Source organism: Stylophora pistillata, chromosome 2, assembly GCF_964205215.1.
Source record: "Stylophora pistillata chromosome 2, jaStyPist1.2, whole genome shotgun sequence".
NCBI classification, from domain to species: domain Eukaryota; kingdom Metazoa; phylum Cnidaria; class Anthozoa; order Scleractinia; family Pocilloporidae; genus Stylophora; species Stylophora pistillata.
Window position 1 is genome coordinate 56,432,279 of NC_142520.1, and position 26,623 is coordinate 56,458,901.

General features: G+C 39.0%; 1 protein-coding gene and 4 pseudogenes across 3 annotated transcripts; 4 read left to right on the forward strand and 1 right to left on the reverse strand.

Moving 5' to 3' along the window:
* The first annotated feature begins 915 nt into the window (after positions 1-915).
* Positions 916-1,609, forward strand: LOC148740546 (uncharacterized; annotated as a pseudogene).
* A 2,301-nt stretch (positions 1,610-3,910) lies between these two features.
* Positions 3,911-7,902, forward strand: LOC148740547 (uncharacterized; annotated as a pseudogene). The gene is made up of 4 exons (XR_015996853.1): positions 3,911-3,922; positions 5,407-5,514; positions 5,783-5,957; positions 6,889-7,902. The product of XR_015996853.1 is annotated as an uncharacterized LOC148740547 (transcript).
* Positions 7,903-10,104: 2,202 nt separating this feature from the next.
* Positions 10,105-25,896, forward strand: LOC148740548 (uncharacterized; annotated as a pseudogene). Its single transcript, XR_015996854.1, has 10 exons — positions 10,105-10,332; positions 21,151-21,296; positions 21,996-22,247; positions 22,628-22,792; positions 22,937-23,050; positions 23,192-23,323; positions 23,397-23,493; positions 23,596-23,806; positions 23,972-24,348; positions 25,633-25,896. The product of XR_015996854.1 is annotated as an uncharacterized LOC148740548 (transcript).
* Positions 13,357-19,753, reverse strand: LOC148740549 (uncharacterized). The gene is made up of 10 exons (XM_088749147.1): positions 19,749-19,753; positions 19,486-19,588; positions 19,213-19,344; positions 19,043-19,139; positions 18,722-18,940; positions 18,180-18,556; positions 14,335-14,502; positions 13,947-14,057; positions 13,700-13,819; positions 13,357-13,488 (listed from the first exon to the last, which is right to left on the reverse strand). Exons 1-10 carry the CDS (start codon positions 19,751-19,753, stop codon positions 13,357-13,359), a joined length of 1,464 nt encoding a protein of 487 aa, XP_088605273.1.
* LOC148740550 (uncharacterized) lies at positions 16,210-17,282 on the forward strand (annotated as a pseudogene).
* Positions 25,897-26,623: the final 727 nt, after the last annotated feature.

The window sequence follows — 26,623 nt, forward strand, 5'->3', positions numbered from 1 at the left end:
AATTCGAGGCGAAATACCCTCGAGACGGCATCGGCAGTTTGTAGGATCGTGTAACCAGTGTAAATGCAATTCCATGACCGAGGTCGCTTTCGTGGCGAATGGTTCGAAGAAATCTGGCACTAGTTCGCAATGACAGGCATGGCTTTCGAAAAATTTTAAGTTTTCAATTTCTTTCACTTTTTTTTCAATAATTGAAACAAAGTACATATTGAGAGTCGGCGATTAATGTTCACTTACGAACGTGTATTGACGGTAACATTGTCCCCGACTAAACTTGCGGTTGCATCCCTCGCATTTTTTCGGCATATAATAGAGAGCTTTAGATTCGAGTACGAGAACGAGTACGAGTACGAGTACGAGTACGAGTTTATTAACGTGCTCACCTTGTGCATGCGTAGCTCTCCGTGACAGTAGGGACTTTAAGAAGCAGGCTCTACTACGGCGACCGGAAGTCTACACTTACAACTTGTCCGACTGCGCATGTCTAAGGCGGGAATTCACGCCGAACTCTTGCCATGTGCTTCGGCATAGTCACTTCTTTCCCGTAGTGGTGAGTACGTCAGAGTTTGCCGTAATATTTCGTTTGAAGTTTTGATTACTTGAATTTATTCCATGTGATTAAATTAATTGCGTTTCTTTACGAGTTGATGAATCGTGGATAAACGCAATTTGGTCAAAATTTACTTGTAGAAAAAAGATATCAAAACCAGGGACAGCTTCAGGTTCCGCCGCCAGCACTGCCAAGCGGCAATCGTAATTATTTCCATATCGTTCTCGTTTGTTTTATTCTTTTTGACTCAGTCGAGCTCTTCGTTTGCCTCATGATCCGGCATTAAGCTGGTGGATACTGTTACGTGTAACAAACTACTAGAATGTTTATTTTTTTCTGTTCATTTGATTTTTACAAATGGCCAAATGGAGTGGACAATGGCACACGACGTGTTGCCGTGCAGAGAAAATTTGGTAGAGGAGTTTTATAAGTTCAAGAAAGGGAGTAATGACAGAGGAAGAATTTGGACGCAAATTTCCGAGAACCTAAAAAGTGTAACTCTAGTGAAATTCAAAGTGAATCAAAGAGCGGTAAGAGAGCGATTTGACTTGCAGATTTCGACAGCAAAGTAGAGAAGAAGAAAATGCAAGTGGTATATCTCCCGAACCAACATAGCTCGACACACTGTTGGAAGAGTGAAATTAGCACAATCAACGAGAGAATCCTGTAACAGAATGAGTGGCGAAACAGATCGCAAAAAAGCCGCGGAGACGCGTTTCCAAGCCTTGGAAAAAGTTGGTGAAACAAGAAGAAGGGCTAACGAGGACTGTGAAAGAAAAGCGAAAAGGCAACGAAAAAGCGGAGCTGATGTTGCCGAATTTCTACGCGAAAAATTAGAAGAGGAGCTTAAGATCCGCGAAGAGGAGCTCGCTTTGAAAGCAATAGAAGCTGAAAACGAAACAGAGAAGCAATCACATATGTTTAAAACCCAGAAGGCCATGATTACAAACATGGCAAAACAGCAAGATCAGATGCAAACACTTCAAATGGCTTTTTTTGCAGCAACAGCAACAACATGATGGTGTTGTTAGAAAGACTTGGGAAAAAATAGTAACTTAGTTCCCTGACAGAGATTGACAATGGATTGATTTACTCTTGTAAATTCATTGCAGCTTCAAGTTACTGATTTTGTTTGTTTAGTGTCATTTTGAATTTTATATTTTTCAAGTAAGAGTGAATAATGCACCATTCAAGATATATATTCCTTCCCCTCCCTCTCCCCCGTTGCCCATTTTTCCACTTAAGACCTACTCCCTCGGCAAATATTTCCTCGCCCTAATCCTCCACAGTTACCAAATCTAAGATGGCGGCCTAATACGAAAATGTGCACTCGTGCGCCCAAAATACGCCAGCACTGCAGGCTAGTCACGTCCTTATTTTCGTCGCATTTTTGATTTAATTATCTAAACGAGATATTTAGAATTACCCGTTTCATTAGTTTTGGGGCTCACCATTTAACGTTAAATCATGAGCCCCCAAAAAACACTGCCTAAATTTGTTACGCTGGATCTGCGTAGCATATCCTATTTATTACGCTCGATTTGCGTAACTTTTCCTGTTTGTGGGTGATTTTGCTGTTCACACCCCAGTTTGAACGTGACTTGCTCTTTAAACTTCTTTTATATAAGTAGGTCATTGGTAAATCTTGTCCAAATCCCTATTTAAGTCTGTTTGATCAGACGAAACCTGTCGGATAAATAAACAAAGTTGACAAGATCTGTTGCTGCATGCCGCTCACTGGTTTTTATTTAAGAAAAGGTCAACTGTTCGCTGAATCAAAGAAGCACAGTACAATGGCTCGAGAAATCGGCTTCTAAAACTCTGGCATGGGGGTAAACTATCTAGCCTCATCAATATTTAGTTGGAAATCACTCCAGAACAAAGGAAGTGTAGTGGTATCCTGCCGCCCTCACCGACCTGATGAGCGCGACTCCAAGAAATATGAAATCGACGAAAGTTAAAATCGACATCCTCAGCAGCCGGCTTACAAATATTAGCAAACGAAGTACAAGAATGCAATTAATAAACGCATTTTTCACGTTAAAAGCCTCGGAAAAATTATGCTTCACTAACCAAAATTTATTAGGGCTGAACATTTATTTCATTCCCAAGAATGCTGTCCCCTTGGTCTCGCTAGAAAAACACCTGACGCACCATAGAGAAATATTTAATCGAAACAAAACAAGACATGTGCCCATTTCATATCATTTACCATAATTGATATTTTGATTATTTTGCGTTACGCTGAGTGGTTCAAAAGTGTTGAATTTCCGGTCATGAACTGTTGAGCAGATCTTTCCCAGGAGCAGTACATCCTCCAGCTTGAACAAAACGATAAAATATTGGTTCAGTAAAATGGAAAAAACATTAAGGTGACAATAATGGGCCAAGAAGCAACAACAAACTGTTAAGCTTGTAAAAAGTACGGAGAAGAGCTAACTTTTGACTCGGAAACTGATTCGGTTTTAAATGTTTAGCTCAAAGGTAAATATTGATTTTTGCCATGAATGGACAGCAGATGTGATTTACCAGTGGCACGTGTACGAAATGTTTATCAGTTTTTTCAGGATACTAGGTTAAGGGTATCAAGGTGAGGCTAACTGATCAACTGATCTAAACGTTTGTAGTTATTTTGGAAATTTTTCAAAACCTATCTCAAAGAGCGGGTAATGAGATCAAAAGTGCAAATTACGAAGATAGCAAATCTTTTCCTTGTCACTTTTTTATATGATCACCTTCGTATTTTCTTGGCGATAAACCCCAATCCCTTTTCAAATTACTTTATTTTCCCTTTACATTAAAAATCTGTAGGATTTATTCTGAGACTCCTGAAAGTTTAGCACGGCTTTTTATACGAGGCCAAAGGTGAACCCTAGAAAATGTGAAAACATTGAACAAGGTACAAGAATCTCGTTTGTAACTTTCTCAGGAAAAATTACAAATTTGAAATGAACATTAAGAAAGTGGCACAGAGCTATTTACTGATTTTAATCCAATAACAACCTTTCACTCAGTCATGCTAGTGAATGTTTTCAATGTTTGGTTTTTCGTCAGTGGCAAGTCTGAACCTGTATCCCTCGAACATATTAGTATATCTATTTCATAGCTATTTTTGGTGGAATGAACCCTCTTTCCCCATCTTATCTTCCTCTAGTAAACCGGATACTTTTGTGCGAGTCGGGACAAATTTAAGCTAATCAAAACACTGTTTTTTTTACTGAAATGAGAAGAATTAATTCGTTGCTGGGTATCTAATGTAACTAATGTATTTACCCTTAAAAGTTTGGCACTCCGTCAAAGGGGTCTATAGATAGACGAATAAAATGGGAAATTTTTCTCCTCACCACCACAGAGTAAAAAATGAGATCAAAGGTTTGTAATTAGGTGATTTCAAGGGGGAAGTCCCGATTGGTGCAGCAACCATATGGTGAACCGCCACATATGCATTTCCAAATCTGAGAATCATGACACAAACATATAGGATATATGATAGTAATATTCCCCACCTAAATGAAAGAAACAAGCCGACAATTAAAGAATCTAGCTGAGCACTCTTCAAAATTATTCGATGATATGAATCATGCAACAGGGTGCATCATGTACTTACGTGATGTCGATTGCCCCTCAGATCAAAATAAAAATCGCAAACAGATGAAATGAAACGTACACCAGGTAAATGAGTTTTTGCCAGTAACAGGTTTGTACTTGTCCCACTTAAAATATCACATTGCAGACTGTGTTCACGTGAAGGTTACAATTTGCGAGATATTTCCTCTTTTCCTTCCTTTCCTCTGCTTGAGTTAAATGTCGATTTTGAACCAATCAAAACGCTGTTCTAAGTTCTAATATAAGGACCTGAGTCACTGTCCAACTTGGGAGGTTTGCTAAGCACTTAAGAAGCTAGAATCGCTCTCGGCTATCGCCTCGAGCGACTCTTACGCTTCTTTCGTGCTCAGCAACCTCCTGCGTGCATCCATAACTCAATAGTGTACGCTGTGTTGTTTACCATTTGTTAATTATCGGTGGCCGGTTTAAACCAGGAGATTGTCCTAAGGTTAAGGAGAATATTCTTGGTGGCAATGAAAACACGCCCCTTTTTTTTAAATTTGCCATCGTGGGCCTAACAACTTTAAGGCGCCTTCACTTCGGGCCAAATCAGGTTGATAACATTATTCTTTCCTTTTTAAGATAAATGTGGGAGGTACTCTTATGCAAAAATAAAAAAAAAACACTTTTATAGTTTCGCTCTATGTCTGCTTATAGCGTTCGAAGCGTTTTGTTACCTTTGCAATTAATGTCCAAAGGACGTCTTTCAACGAAACTTGACAGTTTAGCTGGCTAGAGCTCGAGCTCGGTTTTATTCTTGCACTTCAGGGTCGATTTCAAAACACGACCCTTGGAATTACAAATTGCCATTGACAATTGCACTTCAAGCGTTGACTGGATTGACAATGTGTTCTATGAAAAATATTTTTCACCAAAATTTTGACCCTCACCAATAGGTAAGTTATCAAGTCAACATATGTTTTAGCGATTCGTTTGATATCAACTTTCTATCAATGGATATCTTTAAAAACAGAAAGGAAACCTTTGTTCTAAAAGTATCACCGCATAACTAGCACGATTAACTTTTCATATTTCTATCGATGGAAAGACATGCCATGTCACCAAATAGGCAAGCACAAACCTGCCGCATAATTTGTCCTACTTCACTTGATCAGGTCATAAAGTGTCATTTGGACACATTTTTCGAATCGCAGTGCGTGGGATAGTCGTCACACAAAAGTAAAACTGTACTAAATCAATTTCGGGATTTTTTGAGAAAACCGTAATGCTGTACTTTTCCTTACCTTAAGGTATTCCACTCCAAACTGGTAGGCTTAATATTTCCCAAAATATGCAAGATTAGAGCTGCAGCAGTGAACGTTCACCCCCCTCAATATTGTGTTGTGTTCTGTTGTAAGGTAAGCAGGAAGTGCCTTTATTAAGAGCACTCAAGAACTAGGGAAAACACTCGACTACGTCTAGTGATTTCCAACACTTCTTTCGTGTCATAGCTGTTTCCTCACCACTTTAGACAGAACAGAGTACAGTGGAGCCCCTTTATTTGTTAAATACAACCCTACACGCTTTGTATCAAGGGTAAGGGGGTACCATTCTTCCATTCTAAAAGGTTTTACACGCTCAGCAATACTCGCAAATGACAACAATCACCTGAGCACCTTAAGTTAGTGGTTAAACCCTGTGGTGAAGAGCCATTCCTCTCACTGGAAGAGATGTTGGTGGGCATCAGTGGATGGTTGGGGTGCCGGAACCTTCCACTATTTATGTGACAACAAAGGACCAACAGTGACCATTGTCCGTGTGGGAAAATACATCTTTGGTGGATACACAGGCTTATCATGGAGTAAGTGTGTGATTGATTGAGTTTGCTTGCCTTTTCTCCTCCTTGAAGTAGAATCTATCAAATTGAAATTTGAGAGTACGTCTGGTTTCTAATTAAAAAAAAAAACAAACAAAACAAAACAGCCCAATGTGGTCCACGGCATAATTGATCAGGAACAGGTGTCATATACATGTAATATACACTTATTATGCCCTTATATGCGAGTGCTTTCTAGGCTTAGGGTTTTAACGAGTCTCTTTTACTACATAACTGCGAAAAACGAATTGCCCTCGATGATTCATTTCACTAATTTGTTACTCAAGCACAACGTGAACAAAGTGCGAAAGAAGCGAAGGATATGTTCAGACAGGGTTTTGTGCCTTTGCACGGGTAGTTGAAACCTGCACGAAATTTCAACCACGGCTGGGGAATTGAGGGTTTTCTGAAATTTCGAATAAAGGAAAACGAAACGGAAGCTTCAAAAATCATTTCAATGGTAAGTTTTCCTCCGGACTTTGTTGGGCCTTATGGGGAGAAATTCGATTTTCCGCCTCTGGGGCGATTCAGACTAACGGTCTCAGCAAAATTTCCACTTTACCTACCACTTACGAATGTTTTACAGTGATTGATGTCAATAGGTTTATAAATCTGATTTCAAATTAACGCACACCGCCTTCGAATAAATGCCGCCCCTTGAATCTTCACCGCTTGGGGAGCGTTAAAATTTAACTAGCGCCACAGCATCGAATAAAAGGGATACTTAGAGTGACTCAGTCTGGTAAATTTGGAAAGTTAATGACTCATGATATGATATTGTGTGCACAGCTGATAGAATAAATATTGCTAAATCTTATGAGCCTTTCTGAAAATTTTAAATAGAGATGTGAAGTGGAGATTAGTTCTCTCCCTTGAAAAGGATCGACAGTTCAATTCTTACTGCCTTATTATGTAGCTTCTAGTTGCGGATACCAGTACACATCGCGCGCCTTCCTGTTTTCATTGGTTAACAAGCCAGGCTGGGGACCCGTAAAACTAACTCAACAAGGCCGGTACAGTTCTCTGAGGACATATTCCATATACCCTTGTGCTAGCTATGGACCCTCTTTTGGTGGAGGGCGCGATCTTCACATTGCCAGACACGCCCTCATCCTACAGAAACTCTTATTCAAACCTTGGACACACGTACAGTCCACCATCTGGCCACAGTTATGGCAGCGCCTTCGCCCAATCATTCCTGGCAGGAAGTTACAAATTTCAACCTCATGAAATTGAAGTGTTTTATGAAACTACCTAACACACCTGTGGAATCAAGTGTCATAAGAATTCAGGTTTTAAAATTTTTTCTTTGTAGACACCTCGTCACTTTTTTAAGGCATGCTATTAACTTAGATTTATAACATGATCATGAAGAGGTCATGAAAGTAAAGAAATAGTTCAAAGTATCCGTTGTAAAAATGTTTGCATTGGTGGAAATTTGAGTTGGCAATCGCTTTTCCTTCCGAGCCTTCCTGGGTCAATCGACATTCACCTAACTTACTTCTGCTTTCCAGAACCGTAGGTTTTCCATAGCTTTTCTTGTAACTAGGGCATGCTCGGCGAACGCTCCATGTGGGTTAGTCATGTTGATGTCAATTTCGCAATGTGACTTCTATTCATGTGAGATTAGTTCAGAATTGACAGAAAAAGAAAATTTTTTGAGGCCTCGTGAAATATCCTTATTGGCATAATTCGAGTGAATAAAACAGATTTGGAAGGTAAATGCATCGCCACCTTGTGAAATCCCGAATCGAGGAGTTAGGAGGAGTAAACGACCAAGGTCTTAATCAAACGCTGTACGCACGAATATCAGTAAGCAGATTATTCATACTGTCCTCTATATACTTCCTGAGAGCTTCTTTATTCAGGGGTGATATCGCAAGGAGAAAATAGATCCTAGTCACTTAAAGAGATTGACGGGAAAACTTCAAAGATGACCTAAAAATAAATTATTTTGTTGTCATATGGTGATGAAACCCTTGGTCTTGCCAATAAGCCCTAAACTGCCTCTTCGATCCGGTTTGAATCCTCTTTCCCCTCTAATTAAATTAATGAATTTGGAAATAACCCGAAGGCCCTTAAAGGATTGGAACCACTTTGGAGGTGGCTAAAGACAAATCCTCGGAAATATGATAAAAATCTGCTCGTCTCCTTACGGATGCAAACACATCGAATCGCGATTTTTGCAACGATTATTACTAAGGAAAGCTTCTCTCTTCCGAGTCAAACTGGAAATATTTTGCAGAAGTTCTCCCAGACAAATAGAAAAACCTACGTGGTTTATTTACAATTTGCACTACTCTGTGAATCAGGCAGCATTGTGTCTTGATCGTGCAGCTACGTGATGTTACTGCCCTCTGGGTCAAAATCAAACACAATGAGAAGCCTTACATTGAACAAAGATGAGCCAGAAGAAAAACAATGATGACCAAAATTACAAAACTATTCATAGCTTATGAATTTGAAAAACCTAAGCGGCTTATATTTGTTCCTTTTTTTTTTTTTATTTGAAAGTTGTAATACAAGTTAATCCGGCCCCTCCGTTCTTAATTACCTTCATGGCACGGACACGCACACCATAAACTGTAGTTTTGAATTGATCATTACCAAATCATAATCAAAAGCGACCAGTTTAATTACTTTAATCCAACATCAGCCTTTCTTTATTTCAAGTAAACGAGTACGTTAACTGCCGGTTACTTTTAAATGTCTTATTACCAAGTTAAAAAGAAAAAACAAAGAAACAAAAAAAAAAGCAAAAGCTACAGTTATTGAAAAAAATTCCTCTTTTACTTCCTCTAGTTTCCATTGAGACAAATGTTGCCTTTGCACGGAAAGGAAAAAATTCAGACAAAACTTAAAAAAGGTAAATTGACCGTTATGTACATGTATGTTATAGCCTTCAATGAGATCTGCAGTCAAATTAAGGGACGGTCCCTCACCGAGATTCCGCATTTTTAAAATATGAAAGTATTTCCTTTCCTCCCTGTGGAAGGAATACTCGAAAAATTGAACTAACTCAGTTTTAGTCCTTTTGTCTAATTTTCAACGTCATTGAACTGCAGAACTTTAAGTGGAAACGTAAGATTACTACCATTTCTTGGTCGAAATTTTTTAATGCTGAGGCAGGCATTGTTCCTGTGATAAAAACATTAACAAATTTTGCCACCTTAAGAATCGTGCAGTTATGTGTAAGCTACCTGTATTTTTTGCCCTCTGGGTCAAAGTTGAACACAGTGAGAAGCCAGTAATTGAGCCACAACGAGCCAGAATAAAAAAACAAAGATGACCGAGATTAAAGAACCATTCAGGTTTATGGTTTTTAGAAAACTTAACAGATGATGATTTTTGAATTAGAAATTTACAATGCAAGTTAATCCCTCCGCTCTTTATTATCCACCTGGTTGGACACGCACATCATAAAATTTCAATTTTGATATGATCACTGCAAACGAGTGGTCAGTCTGATTGTTTAAATCCAACTTTAGCCTTTCCTTATTTCAAGTAGAGGTGTAAGTTTAAATTTTCGACCGAAACAGTCCTGCACCTGCACCTGCACCGAGTTTTTGCATCTTGTAGCAAAAACATTTATTAAATGGTTCAAGACTTGCATTGTTATGAATAATGTTTTGCACATCTATATCTGGTTTAAGGGATCTCTGTGAGAGAAAACAGGTTTCTCCTTGATTTATAATTAAAGTTTCCTCATATAAAATTGTAGCTTCTTATCATATAGGCATTGTCAATCCGTTTGAAGCCTAAGTCCTTCTATCCTAATTGATGAAGTCGGGAATGATACAAAGTTCCTTAAAAGATTGGAACCCCTTTGGGGGTGGCCTTACATATATTCTCGAAAATGTGAAAATAATTGCCTTCTTTCCTCACGGAAACAAAAAATTCGAAACACATTTGCAAAAACTTTTACAGAGGATATGTCGCTTCCTGGTCTGAAGTAGTCTGTGAATAGGCAGAAAAAATAGCTCAGTAAACTACGAATAAATTTACTGTGTGAATCGTGCAGCAATGTGTATCATTCCGTTAGGTGTTGTCACTGGCCTCTTGGTCAAAATCAAACATTCAGAGGTGAAAATATTGCGACAGGTGAGATGTTATCGGCTGTGAAATGTCATCGTAAGCGTATTTTCCCTATGATACGTTGCTTAAGTAGTAGAATATTTGAGCCAACAACAACATTGATCTAAGCACTTATGCAAGAGACTTTCTTTATTGAAATATAAAACACACTTCGCAGATACAGATCACATTCATTTGGTAGAGGTTTAGTCTGTGAGGATGAGTCGTCCAACTCTGCTGGTGCTGACCGTTTTCATCCATGGAAATCTATTATTGGCCGTGAAAGGTAAAACTGCATTACCACTGCAAATACTATCGGTTACGAAAGCAGAATTGCATCTGGAACCCTGGAAGCAATTTAGAAAATTATGGCAAAGAAATTTATATTTTATTGTCTAACGAACTAAGCCGGGCTTCAAAGTGATTAAGTCTTTCTTGTTCAGTCTTCGTTTGGGTTTTTTAGGCAGACCTCACTGCTGATCTCAATATAATGTCAAGTTTCTTGAAATACCTTTTGTGCTACTTCACCCACAAATTTCGGAAAAACTGCAGTAGAGAAAAAAATAATTTCGCTCATGTATCAACTTTAAGTCTTGCGTCGTCAAACTTTGCTGGTTAGAACAAAAGTTGGCAAACATGAAGTCATTTCTTCTGATGATAAATTCATGTTTTGAAGTTAGGGAGTAATGTGGGAGAGGAAAATTGTGTTTCCTACACAGTCTGTTATGATCATTATTCTATTCGTCAGACCTTCTCTAGGTTTAATTTTCTTTGTACTGAGGCCGGAAAGCCTTAATTGTTGTTTCGGATAGGATCGCTATCAGAGATTTAAGGGGAGCCCATGTTTATAACTTCGTCATAAACGTTGCTTTGGAATGTTTTTGCTAACAGGGCTCGAAATGTCTCATCATCCATTTTGAAATGTCTTTCCTTGTGTAATAAATGTTTCGACTTAATTAAAAGCCCTTTAGAGTTACAATAAAGAATTAAAAAGCTAGATAACCACCACTTACCTTCTTTTAAAGTAGCATTGGTCATGTTATACCACCTCCTCGTCTAAAAACTGTTTTCATAGAAATGTAGGTCTCGACATAAAAAACACTTTGATTACTTCATTTTGTAAATCATGCAGTTATGTACCGTCCAGCGATGTTAATAGATGTTTCTTGCCCTCTGCCTCAAGCTTAAACAAAAATAAATTAAGGCCACGTGGCAAGTATTAGCTCGCAGCAAGATCATAAGTAGGCCCCATAAGTGCACATCAGTCATGAGCAAGTTGAACGTTCTGACCTGACAAGTCGTAAGGAATGTCACGTCTGACCCTTTAGTTTCTGCTCAGAGTGGTCATTGCATTGACATTTCCTTGAATCTTAATTTATTTTATCTTACGTAACACCAAAATACACGCTTCATTCGGTAAATGAAAGCTGCTCAGTCGTATCTTCCTTAAGAAAATGTTACTTTCCCCCCCAGGCTTGGCATGGATACCTACGTTATAAAAGTTCTATTATTTGCTAATGTCACAGTTTTTTCTGGATGGTCACGGTTACGCGAGACTTTAAAGCTGAACCTAGAGAAGGTCTGACGAATAGAATAATGATCATAACAGACTGTGTAGGAAATACAATTTTCCTCTCCCACATTACTACCTAACTTCAAAACATGAATTTGTCATCAGAAGAAATGACTTCACGTTTGCCAACTTTTGTTCTAACCAGCAAAGTTTGACGACGCAAGACTTAAAGTTGATACATGAGCGAAATTATTTTTTTCTCTACTGCAGTTTTTCCAAAATTTGTGAGTGAAGTAGCACAAAAGGTATTTCAAGAAACTTGACATTATATTGAGATCAGCAGTGAGGTCTGCATGAAAAACCCAAACGAAGACTGAAGAAGAAAGACTTAATCAATTTGAAGCTCGGCTTAGTTCGTTAGACAATAAAATATAAATTTCTTTGCCATAATTTTCTAAATTGCTTCCAGGGTTCCAGATGCAATTTTGCTTTCGTAACTGATAGTATTTTCAGTGGTAATGCAGTTTTACCTTTCACGGCCAATAATAGATTTCCATGGATGAAAACGGTCAGCACCAGCAGAGTTGGACGACTCATCCTCACAGACTAAACCTCTACCAAATGACTGTGATCGGTATCTGTGAAGTGTGTTTTATAATTCAATATAAAAAGTCTCTTGCATAAGTGCTTAAATTAATGTTGTTGTTGGCTCAAATACTCTACTACTTAAGCAACGTATCATAGGGAAAATACGCTTACGATGAATATTTCACAGCCGATCACATTTCACCTGTCGCAATATTTTCACCTCTGAATGTTTGATTTTGACCAAGAGGCCAGTGACAACACCTAACGGCAGGATACACATTGCTGCATGATTCACACAGTAAATTTATCCGTAGATTACTGAGCTATTTTTTCTGCCTATTGACAGATTACTTCAGACCAGGAAGCGACATATCCTCTGTAAAAGTTTTTGCAAATGTGATTCGAATTTCTTGTTTCCGTGAGGATAGAAGTCAATTTTTTTCACATTCTCGAGAATTTATGTAAGGCCACCCCCAAAGGGGTTCCAATCTTTTGAGGAACTTTGTATCATTCCCGACTTCATCAATTAAGATAGAAGGAATTAGGCTTCAAACGGATTGACAAGGCCTTTCAGGGAATGTCTGCATGACCAAAGATTTCATCACGATATGATAAGAAGCTATAATTACATATACGGAAACTTTAGTTATAAATCAAGGAGAAAACCTGTTTTCTCTCACAGAGATCCCTTAAACCAGATATAGATGTGCAAAACATCATTTGATAACAATGCAAGTCTTGAACCATTTAATAAATGTGTTTGCTACAAGATGCAGAATCTCGAGGAGGCGGTGTGTCTGAACTTGACCTCGGCGTACCTCTATGAACAGTTGAAGCATAGTCCACTTAACAGTAAAATTATTGTCTCTGAGTTTTTTTTTCCTTCGTGCGAAAGTATCATGTGCATCATTAGGAAATGGGGCAGAAAGGATAATAAACGGATTACTTAAATAATTCTAGCTTTCAAGTTTTTTTTTTTTTTTTTTTACTTTGCAGGTGCAGGGCTGTTTCGGTCGAAAATTTTAAACTTACACCTCTATTTGAAATAAGGAAAGGCTAAAGTTGGATTAAACCAATCAGACTGACCACTCTCTCACGGTGATCATATCAAAATTGCAATTTTATGATGTGCGTGTCCAACCAGGTGGATAATAAAAAGCGGAGGGATTAACTTGCATTGTAAATTTCTAATTAAAAAATCATCAACTGTTAAGTTAAATCTAACCCGCAAAGTTTAGTTGCATACCGACCTGTAAGGACCGCATAACTCACTGACACAGGATCATATCTGGTCCCGTACAGTTCCTTAACACAGATTCTAAATCCAGACACATTCATATTCTGCAAAAAAATTCGAAGTCTATTATTTAAATGAATTCTACATTTCCCTCTCTGTCGAGTTATTGTCCTCTACAACATTTTTCGCAAGGATATTGAAAGCGGGAAAAAATAAAAAGGGTAAAAGCTGATAGTTTCTTTTGGATGATTTTTGATAATCAAGCATCTGTTTTCAAGCCGATTCTTTTAAAGTCTACCGTAAAATGCTTTTTACCTCAATCCAAGTAGAAATGCCATTATGAGCTGGTGCCAAGTTTCCACTCGCTGTTGTGCTGTGATTGGCTGATATTTGGACAGATGGCGTCGCATTGTAACTTCGTGTAAAGTGTACAAGCTGTCAGTAAGATATAAAACAGATAGTGAAGGAAATTCTTGAATAACTGTTTCCTTGAGCATCATCATTAATTACTCTAATTTTCTATAATCGCAGGGCTCGACTTAGACTTACGCTGTACACTTACCTCGCAGTAAGCGTTGTTGTCTTCATCTGTTGGTGGATTCGTATTTGGAAAGTTTACAGAGCCATACTCAGTGAAGAGTGGCTTGTGCAACTTAGCAAATGCAAACCAGGTCTGTAAAGAACCAGTGCAAAAAACAACACTTACTTCTAGTGAGTACCATAACGCAAATTCAATGAGTTAGAATGATTTCACACAGTAAAAGATCTTAAAATTGAATGAATAAAATTGTAATGGAATGAAACTAAGAGAATTCTAATCTAATTTGAGTACAAATGCAAAGATCCAACCGTGTTACTGAGGAAAGCCGATACCTTGGTGAGCCTTGAGAAAATAACCCTAATCTCAGAGCTTCATCTATTTTTCAACAGAGATAAAGCACATCACATACCACATAAATGTCCTGATGCTTGCCGTCAAAGTTTTGTAACTCCCGCAAACAAGCCTTGAACGAGTCCTTGGTTACATCTTCTGTCCAGATCAACGCAGCGTCGTGTTCCTTTCCACTTCTTTGGTGATCAGATGTCACAAGAACAACTGGTGAATCCTTAAACTTGTCCTAAACACATGAAAATAAACATTTTCATCACAAATCTGACTACATTTTGGCAGTTTTTTTAAATTGAGTTTGGTCTGCATTGATCATTACAAAGTCATCTGAATCATTAGTAATTTGCAGTGGGGTCAAATATTAAAATGATATCAAATTATAGTGAATTGCTGTCTGCATTGACTTTTTTTTACCGAACGTCTTTTTACTATAATCATCATTATTGTTATAGTTATTATAATAAAAATAATGCTTATTGTTATTGTCCACGATGATCGCTTAATTAAGGATGTTCTATATACAAGGCTAAAAGCTTAGGAAAAAAATTATTAAAATGTTTAAACCAAACGTTTCCGGCTGTTTGCCATCATTAGGGTTCAAAATAATGACCGTCTGTACATAGATATATATCTTATGTGATTCTCGATTGGAAAAGTTTGGAGACATAAGAAATAACTTGTTTGTTCAAACTGGGGTGGAATTGTTGGATCTTTAGCCCCTCGACGATCCTACGCTTGTGGAATGTTTCTGCTGAGGAGAGAACCCGCCAAGTGAAAGAATATGATGGATTTTCTCGCAAGTTTTTTGTAGGTTCAGAGGTGTGAGCAGGATTTGAATGCTCCGAAATACGTACTGTTAAATTTCTCACAGTTTCGCCAATATAATTAACGCCACAAGGACAATGTCCTTTGTAAAACAACTTTGGATCTGTGAGTATTTTTAAGGCTTTCAATTTGCCTTCTTTGCCACAGGATTACAAAGATGAAATTAAAATTAATGAACTCGTTGAGTTTTGTAACAAACGTCTTACCGAATCTCTCGTTTTTACCGCAAAAAGAAAGCTTGATAAAAACTTTCTTTCGGTCTTCGAAGAGAAAATTCGGAATGATGTTGTCATCTTGCATTGAGTCGTTTAGAAATTCGTTGATTGTATGCGAAACAAAACGCCTGGGATAACCTGCATTGACAAAAGATGTTTCAAGAGTTTGTATGTCCCTGTCAAGATCGGTAGAGATGCGTTTGGCTTAATGGAGTACGCCAGTGATGCAATTCCTTTTCCATTTAGTAGGGTCCTCAGATTTCCAATATGTTGGTAGTTTTCCCGGTTTCTTAAAGACGCTGCAATTAAACTTGTTGTTCTAACTAAAGGCAGTATCGAGGAAGTGGTCGATTGAGCATTCAAATCCTGCTCAAACCTCTGAACCTGCAAAACACTTGCGGGAAAATCCATCGCATTCTTCCACTTAGCGTGTTCTCTCCACAGCAGAAACATTTCACAAGCGTAGGATCGTCGAGGGGCTAATGATTCAACAATTCCGCCCCATTTTGAACAAACAAGTTATTTCTAATGTCTTCAAACTTTTCCCATCGGGAATCACATAAGATATATGTGTATGCACAGACGGTCATTATTTTCAACCCTGATGATGGAAAACAGCCATCAACGTTTGGTTTAAACATTTTAATAATTTTTTTCCTAATCTTTTAGCCTTGTATATAGAGTATCCTATTATTGTTATTATTATTATTATCATCATTATTATCATTATAATCATTGTTATGGGCTCCAGGTCCTATCTTGAGGATTGCGTCAACGATAAAGTCGAGGAATGGGTAGAGCAAGTGAAAAAATTGGCTGAGTTTGCTCTGTCGCAGCCCCAGCTGGCTTGCTACCCAGCGTTTGCTTTTGGATTAAAGCTCCGCTGGACGTACTTTATGAGAACTCTGACTGACATAGAGGATCTACTCGGACCTCTGGAGCGTGCAATTGCTGATGCCGAAATTATTATAGATCACAAATGTACACAAGCTGAACGCGAGCTGCTGGCGCTGCCAGCGAAAATGGGAGGCATGGGCCTAATAAATCCGAGTCAAGTAGCAGCCGTAGAGTATTGCCTAATATTACTAGTCCGTTAGCCCAACAAATAGAATCACAGGCACCTGAGCCAACCGACGAGAATGAAATACGCCCAGTGTAACAGGAGATGCGCCGAATGAAAAGTAAGTATCTGAAGCAAAAACTTGATGAGGTGAAGAGCTCGATTTCTGAAAAAACTTTGAGAGCTGTTGAACTTGCCACTCAGAAGGTTTCTTCTAGTTCGCTTACTGTTTTGCCAATTAAAACAAAAGTGAGTTTCGAGACGCTCTGAAACTTAGGCAACGACTGAAAAGTTCTTGACACGCTCTCTCTCTGTATTTGCGTGGACATCTTCACTGTGGATCATGCTATGATATGCAAACGAGGCGGATTTATCATACAACGCCATAATGAAATGAGGGATTTGGAGGCGGAACTGCTTCGCATGGTGTGCAATGGTATTGAAATCAAACCAGTTTTGCAAGACATCACAAGAGAACAGTTGAATTGGAAGCCAACACTACCCTAATGCACGACAAGATATAGTTGCTATGGAATTCTGGGAGAGGCAGAAAGCGGCTTTTCTTGATGTGAGAGTGTGCCATCCAAATGCAGACACCTCTAGAGATATGGATCCAGACCAGATATTCAGGGAGCATGAAAGAGAGAAGAAGCGTCAGCACGCAAGCCGTGTGTTAGAAGTAGAGCAAGCAACATTCACGCCATTAGTTTTTAGCATGACAGGTGGAATGGCGGTGGAATGTGAACGATACCATAGTAGACTTGCTAAGCTAGTTGCTACAATGAAGGGCGAAAGCTATGCGACTACCATGTCATGGATCAGGGCAAGAGTGTCCTTTGCGCTGCTGAGATCATCATTACTTTGCTTTTAAGTTAACTCTCCTAGAAACTCGCGAGCCTCGTAAAAGAAGTTTCCAGCCTAGTTTTTTGGTCAGATTTTTTTGAAACTAAGCTATTATCTTGTTTTCTTCTTATATATTTGATTGTTATGCAAATAGGTATTAATTTTATTGCTATTAATAGAGTTATTATTATTATGTGGCAGTTAAAATGTCTGGATGCCAGAACCTAAATACACGAAAGCTGGGCGTGTAGGACGTGGCCAGCTAACATGTTTAGAATTTACATATGTACCCCCCCCCCTAAAAAAAAAAATAATAATAATAATAATAAAAAATGATAAAAAAAAAGAAACTTCTAAAAAAAAAATTCCTAGTGGCTAGTCCCTAATGTCTTAAAAACTCAACAAAATAACACATGGCTAAGATGAAGTCTTCAACTCATGACTTTCAAAGATCTTGCAATCTTGAGTGAACTGCTGACTACAGACATCTGCATTCTACCTAACACTGCTGTACTCCTTTCTGATCCAACAAGCTCCCTGACGCTCTTCTTGAGGTCTTTGAAGTACCCTCCCAGGAGATCAATGATTATGTTGTACTGAATGATATTAAAACTCGGGTACTGTCTCTTAAGTTCTAGAAGAAGCGGGGCGTACTTCATGATCTTCTCCTCGTCTTTGTGGTCCCGATTGTCTACCCATGGGCAGGTCACCTCCAGTAGTGTTACCGTCTTGCGCGCCTTGTCAACTATCCGACCGTTTATCCTGTTGGCCCTTATTTCCGTTATTATTATTATTATTATTATTATTATTACTATTATTATTATTATTATTATCAATTAAAACAATTATTTTTATCAGTATCATTTGTTGTTTTTATCCTCATTTAAGCCAATGAAAGGAGAATGAACCCGGATGTACCAAAGAATTATCTGTATGCAAACAACTATTTAAATAATAAATTACCTTTCGAAACGTCACATCTGCACAATTCGTTCCTGACCACCATTTTGTCATTTTGATTCTTCCCGTCATTCCCTCGGGGGGTGCTCCTTGGTACGCCATCCAATCAATGGTGGCGAAAGGGTTGAAGTTGTTTCCATTCCTCCCAGACTGCATTGCACAGACTGTAAAATTTTTATTGTTGACTTTTTCTGTCCAAAATGTGATAGCATGATGCACCGTATGGGAGTCATTCAGGTTCATGTGATTAAGGGTGATCTGTACTTGAACTTCTTTGTTCGGATAGAAGCGGTATGGTGGGAATACCACTATTTTGCAGCTTGAGTCTGACCATTTGGGAACTCGAAAAAGCTTTACCCGACCGTGAATGATTGGAAAGCCTGTAAAGATTGGAAAAGCGAAAGTTCTAAACCAGGTGTGACCAATTTTTTCCTGTTATCCCTCATGCAAGTTTCCGGAGGTTTCAATGTATTTGAAAATCCTAATTTTTGTGTGTGTCTTGTAAATGGAAGACAAAGTTCCTTCTCTTGATAATAAGGCCTTACCCTCACAGCTGCCAGGATGATATAAGGTATTATTGTCCAGTCCCTTGCAGAAGCTCAATTTGTACAGGCATTCATTGCCATATGTCGTTCCATTTTCCGTGCAGACAGGGTCTTGATACGAAGGGCAGTTGTCGTCACACACACACCGAGCTTCATGGGCACTGAAGGTTTTGCAGACTCCAAATGATGGGCAGAACACATTTAGACAGGGATTGAGATCTGTGAATGTGAAGCAAAATGTTAGTTACCTCAAAATTTAAGAAAGATACCAAAGCAACGACATCAAATGATTGTACTCATATATTCAAGTTGAACCCAAACCTCCAATAACGACGTAGCTAACAGACAGAGGGTCGTGTTTGCTTCCTGTTCCACTCAAGTCTTTGACACAAATCCTCATGGATGTGAGGCTAACTTCCTACACAGAGACCAGAGAGCACAAGTTGAAACAACAGCAGAATAACAATCATAAAATCAGAGCGATCATTTACCTCAACCCAGGCTGATATGATGTTATTTTTGGGTGAGACAAGGCTTTTCATGCTGACTTGAGGGTTGTACAAATGATGCACAGACACAAGGACAACAGGTGAAGCATAAAAGGTTGTGTTGAACAGCACCTCCTGCAAAAATTAAAGAGAGAACAAATTTAAATGAGAGAAAATCTGTATAGTACCACGTAGCTCTGTTTTGAAAACGAACCTTTTTTTTACCTTGAAATAGCTCCTCAAACTTCACAGTAAACGAGACTAGATTACACTCACTTGACAAAAACCATAATTGTCTTCAGCCGTTGGCGGGTTACCGTTCGGAAAATCTGCTTCTCCTGACAGCGTGAAATTAAATTCAGAGCCATTGCTGTTTCGACTTAATTAAAAGCCCTTGAGAGTTACAATAAAGAATTAAAAAGCTAGATAACCACCACTTACCTTCTTTTAAAGTAGCATTGGTCATGTTATACCACTTCCTCGTCTAAAAACTGTTTTCATATAAATGTAGGTCTCGACATAAAAAATACTTTGATTACTTCATTTTGTAAATCATGCAGTTATGTACCGTCCAGCGATGTTAATAGATGTTTCTTGCCCTCTGCCTCAAGCTTAAACAAAAATACATTAAAGCCACGTAGCAAGTATTAGTTCGCAGCAAGATCATAAGTAGGCCCCATAAGTGCACATCAGTCATGAGCAAGTTGAACGTTCTGACCTGTCAAGTCGTAAGGAATGTCATGTCTGACCCTTTAGTTTCTGCTCAGAGTGGTCATTGCATTGACATTTCCTTGAATCTTAATTTTTTTTATCTTACGTAACACCAAAATACACGCTTCATTCGGTAAATGAAAGCTGCTCAGTCGTATCTTCCTTAAGAAAATGTTACTTTCCCCCCCAGGCTTGGCATGGATACCTACGCTATAAAAGTTCTATTATTTGCTAATGTCACAGTTTTTTTATTTTCTGGATGGTCACGGTTACGCGAGACTTTAAAGCTGAAATACCTTACATACCTTACCCTGATCAGTATTCATGAAAAAAAAGGCAACCTCCCCCAGTGTCTATGGAAAAAAGTATGGTGTATATTTTAAAGTAAACAGATAAACTCCACAACAGTGCTGCACGAAGAATATCAACTTGTAAGCTCACCTGATAAGGTCAAAATGTTACGCTGAAACAATTAACAAATCTGACTGCGAAGTCTGGTTGTCATTCACAAAAGGAATTCACCGGCGTTATCTGCTGGATAAGCCATTTATATTCACATTGAGGGACCTAGTCACGCGAGTGCGATACAAGAAGACTAAAATGGAATAGTTTTCGAGATGCCGGAAAACCAAAAGCGAATTGATAACGTTGGTCAGGCAGAACTAAGGTTGACATCATCATTAGCCAGTGATACATGTAAATGCTGATAGTTTCGAAAGAAACTGTTTGGGGCTGCGTCGGTGGGAGTAACGAAATAATTTGGATATATCAACAAAGTTGAAATGGTAAATTAGCCACCGTAATGATTAGAAAAGCTAACGTTTCGAGCGTTAGCCCATCGTCGGAGCGAAGTGATACATGTAACCGCTCAAATTAAAAACAGTGACTGCTTTTTAAGCTGTATGGAAAAATGAGAGCGACCAAAACGAGATTGATTTCAGTTTTGCATCTGCTCTTTTGACAAGGTGACGCAAGAGTGAAGTTAAGTAAAAGCAGAACTGTCCTCAATTAACTACCTCATTTAATTGAAAATTGCTCTACGTTTAAACAGTCCTGTGCTGGAGGCGCACATGTACATGTTCGTCACATCAGTTCCTGTGTTCCACGTTATTTGTTCCATTTGAACTACTAGGTGAAATTAAAATTCCCAAAACGAGGAAAACACCTCCCCTTTATCTCTGCCGTGCGCTAACTGATTCTTTTGATAAATATTCATCTCCTTACCTGTAGGTATTTTCCTCCAAACTGGCAGGCTGAACATTTCTCAGACTCTGCAGGGTTGGAGCTGTAGCAGTGCGTGTTCACCTTCTCAACACTGTCGACTGCCTCGTTGCACAACAGTTGTATTCCCCAAAACATTCAGTGGATCGGGAACGGTAAGTAGTGGTTTATGATCCGAAGCATTTCGAGGCACCATCCAACATTGACCGGAGGCAATAGCAGGTCTTCAGTAGTGCAAAACTCAGGGAACATTTTTTTCTTGCCATTTGATCGATTCCATTTTTGATCAATTTCTAGATCGAGTCGAATTTATTGATCCCGCGTCTTTGTCAATTGAATCTATTCCACACCACTTCTCCTCCTGATGAAATACGCTTCTTGTTTTATCTATGTTCTTCAGCTCCCCTTCTTGTTCGGCTGCCACAGCGCCAAGTGTGATCACATCTCCATGGATATCCTAAAGAGTATCCCAATAGATCTAGTCTTGACTTAAGATATTCCGTTGTAATCAACGCTCTTTATTTGTCACTGTTAATTGAGACCCCAGAGATTAGGAACTGGGAACAAAAGACAAAGGAGACACCTTTGAAGCCTTGGAAACTGAAAAGGGGAAACATCTCTGACAAGTTCCAGAGATTAGCACTTAAGAAATAAAATTCAACTTGCCTTCTAAGCATCAAACAAGGCAGCTGTGTGAAGAGATAAAAAACAATTCAGGGGAAGGAAAGAGTAATGGAACAGCAAGATCCGTCGGTTATTTTATAATGTTAAGTTATTTCGCTTAAAATGCGTGTACAGATTAATCTCATTATTTTTCTGATAATCACTTGTGCGTCCTGGATTCGAAATTACAGGTTAATGTTCAGGTGACGGTCAGCCATGGTGAGACGTTTTCACGCGTCCATTCACCGTCAGCTATGTGGGTTGAGTCCGTTACTACGCGTGATGTTGAAGTGTGTGCTCGTGAGTCAGGCATTGGATCCAATGGTACAGGAGTCGTTAACTGGTTTGCTTTCCAAGATCATCCAAAAATGACGCGTGGTAGTGTTTCTTTTAATGGAATATGGACAACAGAAACTAAGTGCGACAAAGTTACCTTCTCGGAGGTTAGAAGAAATAACGAAATAACAAAACAAAACTTTCAGGTCAAGGCCCTATTAGCATGTTCCACCCCAGTAAGCAAGACTAGAAACCAACTTGCAAAGCGAAGCCCGCCTACCTCATGTGGGACAGATTTCCATGTTCATTCAGACAGGCCACTCAGTATTCACGGACATCTCGGTGGTGGGTTAAAAAGTCTAAACCCTGCAAGGTAAAGAAAGAGATGAATTAGGAAAGATTTCAAGTTTTTCGCTCTCAACCAATGAAAGACAAGATATCCAATATACACCTTTACCTTGGGTGGTCGAGCTGCATGATTTTTATTAGAACTGAGGTGAATTTACTCCATAGACATAAACTCATATATTATCCAAAAACATTGCAGAGTTTTCCTGGAAGACCATCTGTATTTGTGTCAGCTAGGTACACACGTGACACAAAGCCAAATGACGCTATGTATGTTTGGCTGGAAAATGTAAATTCCAGAACTTTTGAGGTGTGCATCCGGGAGTTCCTGCCCTTCGATGGGAAACATCAAGACACCACTGTGGTAAGAGATATGATCCTGTGGTTTTTATGGGTGAGCGAGTAAGGCGACTTAGCTGGGTTCTTTTTTTTCTATTACTTTTTTTTCACTCTGAGAACCTTATACTTTGTCTGACGGCAACGTATGCTTGGCATTCATTTATTGCAGGACTGGTTTGCATTTGTTGGCAATGGCTCTGAATTTAATTTTACGCTGTCAGGAGAAGCAGATTTTCCGAACGGTAACCCGCCAACGGCTGAAGACAATTATGGTTTTTGTCAAGTAAGTGTAATCTAGTCTCGTTTACTGTGAAGTTTGAGGAGCTATTTCAAGGTAAAAAAAAGGTTCGTTTTCAAAACAGAGCTACGTAGTACCATACAGATTTTCTCTCATTTAAATTTGTTCTCTCTTTAATTTTACCAGGAGGTGCTGTTCAACACAACCTTTTATGCTTCACCTGTTGTCCTTGTGTCTGTGCATCATTTGTACAACCCTCAAGTCAGCATGAAAAGCCTTGTCTCACCCAAAAGTAACATCATATCAGCCTGGGTTGAGGTAAATGATCGCTCTGATTTTATGATTGTTATTCTGCTGTTGTTTCAACTTGTGCTCTCTGGTCTCTGTGTAGGAAGTTAGCCTCACATCCATGAGGATTTGTGTCAAAGACTTGAGTGGAACAGGAAGCAAACACGACCCTCTGTCTGTTAGCTACGTCGTTATTGGAGGTTTGGGTTCAACTTGAATATATGAGTACAATCATTTGATGTCGTTGCTTTGGTATCTTTCTTTAATTTTGAGGTAACTAACATTTTGCTTCACATTCACAGATCTCAATCCCTGTCTAAATGTGTTCTGCCCATCATTTGGAGTCTGCAAAACCTTCAGTGCCCATGAAGCTCGGTGTGTGTGTGACGACTTCGTATCAAGACCCTGTCTGCACGGAAAATGGAACGACATATGGCAATGAATGCCTGTACAAATTGAGCTTCTGCAAGGGACTGGACAATAATACCTTATATCATCCTGGCAGCTGTGAGGGTAAGGCCTTATTACCAAGAGAAGGAACTTTGTCTTCCATTTACAAGACACACACAAAAATTAGGATTTTCAAATACATTGAAACCTCCGGAAACTTGCATGAGGCATAACAGGAAAAAATTGGTCACAGCTGGTTTAGAACTTTCGCTTTTCCAATCTTTACAGGCTTTCCAATCATTCACGGTCGGGTAAAGCTTTTTCGAGTTCCCAAATGGTCAGACTCAAGCTGCAAAATAGTGGTATTCCCACCATACCGCTTCTATCCGAACAAAGAAGTTCAAGTACAGATCACCCTTAATCACATGAACCTGAATGACTCCCACACGGTGCATCATGCTATCACATTTTGGACAGAAAAAGTCAACAATCAAAATTTTACAGTCTGTGCAATGCAGTCTGGGAGGAATGGAAACAACTTCAACCCTTTCGCCACCATTGATTGGATGGCGTACCAAGGAGCACCCCCCGAGGGAATGACGGGAAGAATCAAAATGACAAAATGGTGGTCAGGAACGAATTGTGCAGATGTGACGTTTCGAAAGGTAATTTATTATTTAAATAGTTGTTTGCATACAGATAATTCTTTGATACATCCGGGTTCATTCTCCTTTCATTGGCTTAAATGAGGATAAAAACAACAAATGATACTGATAAAAATAATTTTTTTAATTGATAATAATAATAATAATAATAATAGTAGCAATAATAATAATAATAATAATAATAATAATAACGGAAATCAGGGCCAACAGGATAAACGGTCGGATAGTTGACAAGATGCGCAAGACGGTAACACTACTGGAGGTGCGCTGCCCATGGGTAGACAATCGGGACCACAAAGACGAGGAGAAGATCATGAAGTTCGCCCCACTTCGTCTAGAACTCAAGAGACAGTACCCGAGTTTTAATATCATTCAGTACAACATAATCATTGATATCCTGGGAGGGTACTTGAAAGACCTCAAGAAGAGCGTCAGGGAGCTTGTTGGATCAGAAAGGAGTACAGCAGTGTTAGGTAGAATGCAGAAGTCTGTAGTCAGCAGTTCACTCAAGATTGCAAGATCTTTGAAAGTCATGAGTTAAAGAGCTTCATCTTAACCATGTCTTATTTTGTTGAGTTTTAAAGACATTAGGGACTAGCCACTAGGAATTTTTTTTTTTTTAGAATTTTCTTTTTTTTCATCATTTTGTATAAGTTTTCTTTTTTTTTTTTTTTTGGGGGGGGGGGGGGTACATATGTAAATTCTAAACATGTTAGCTGGCCACGTCCTAGACGCCCAGCTTTCGTGTATATAGGTTCTGGCATCCAGACATTTTAACTGCCACATAATAATAATAACTCTATTAATAGCAATAAAATTCATACCTATTTACATAACAATCAAATATATAAGAAGAAAACAAGATAATAGCTTAGTTTTAAAAACATCTGACCAAAAAACTAGGCTGGAAACTTCTTTTACGAGGCTCGCGAGTTACTAGGAGAGTTAACTTAAAAGCAAAGCAATGATGATCTCAGCAGCGCAAAGGACACTCTTGCCCTGATCCATGACATGGTAGTCGCATAGCTTTCGCCCTTCATTGTAGCAACTAGCTTAGCAAGTCTACTATGGTATCGTTCACATTCCACCGCCATTCCACCTGTCATGCAAAAAACTAATGGCGTGAATGTAGCTTGCTCTACTTCTAACACACGGCTTGCGTGCTGACGCTTCTTCTCTCTTTCATGCTCCCTGAATATCTGGTCTGGATCCATATCTCTAGAGGTGTCTGCATTTGGATGGCACACTCTCGCATCAAGAAAAGCCGCTTTCTGCCTCTCCCAGAATTCCCTAGCAACTATATCTTGTCGTGCATTAGGGCAGTGTTGGCTTCCAATTCAACTGTTCTCTTATGATGTCTTGCAAAACTGGTTCGATTTCAATACCATTGCACACCATGCGAAGCAGTTCCGCCTCCAAAACCCTCATTTCATTGTGGCGTTGTATGATAAATCCGCCCCGTTTGCATATCATAGCATGATCCACAGTGAAGATGTCCCCGCAAATACAGAGAGAGGGCGTGTCAAGAACTTTTCAGTCGTTGCCTGAGTTTCAGAGCGTCTCGAAACTCACTTTTGTTTTAATTGGCAAAACAGTAAGCGAACTAGAAGAAACCTTCTGAGTGGCAAGTTCAACAGCTCTCAAAGTTTTTTCAGAAATCGAGCTCTGCACCTCATCAAGTTTTTGCTTCAGATACTTACTTTTCATTCGGCGCATCTCCTGTTACACAGGGCGTATTTCATTCTCGTCGGTTGGCTCAGGTACCTGAGATTCTATTTGTTGCGCTAACGGACTAGTAATATTAGGCAATGCTACATACTCTACGGCTGCTACTTGACTCGGATTTATTAGGCCCATGCCTCCCATTTTCGCCAGCAGCTCGCGTTCAGCTTGTGTACATTTGTGATCTATAATAATTTCGGCATCAGCAATTGCACTCTCCAGAGGTCCGAGTAGATCATCTATGTCAGTCAGAGTTCTCATAAAGTACGTCCAGCGGAGCTTTAATCCAAAAGCAAACGCTGGGTAGCAAGCCAGCTGGGGCTGCGACAGAGCAAACTCAGCCAATTTTGTCACTTGCTCTACCCATTCCTCGACTTTATCGTTGACGCAATGCTCAAGATAGGACCTGGAGCCCATAACAATGATTATAATGATAACAATGATGATAATAATAATAATAACAATAATAGGATACTCTATATACAAGGCTAAAAGATTAGGAAAAAAATTATTAAAATGTTTAAACCAAACGTTGATGGCTGTTTTCCATCAT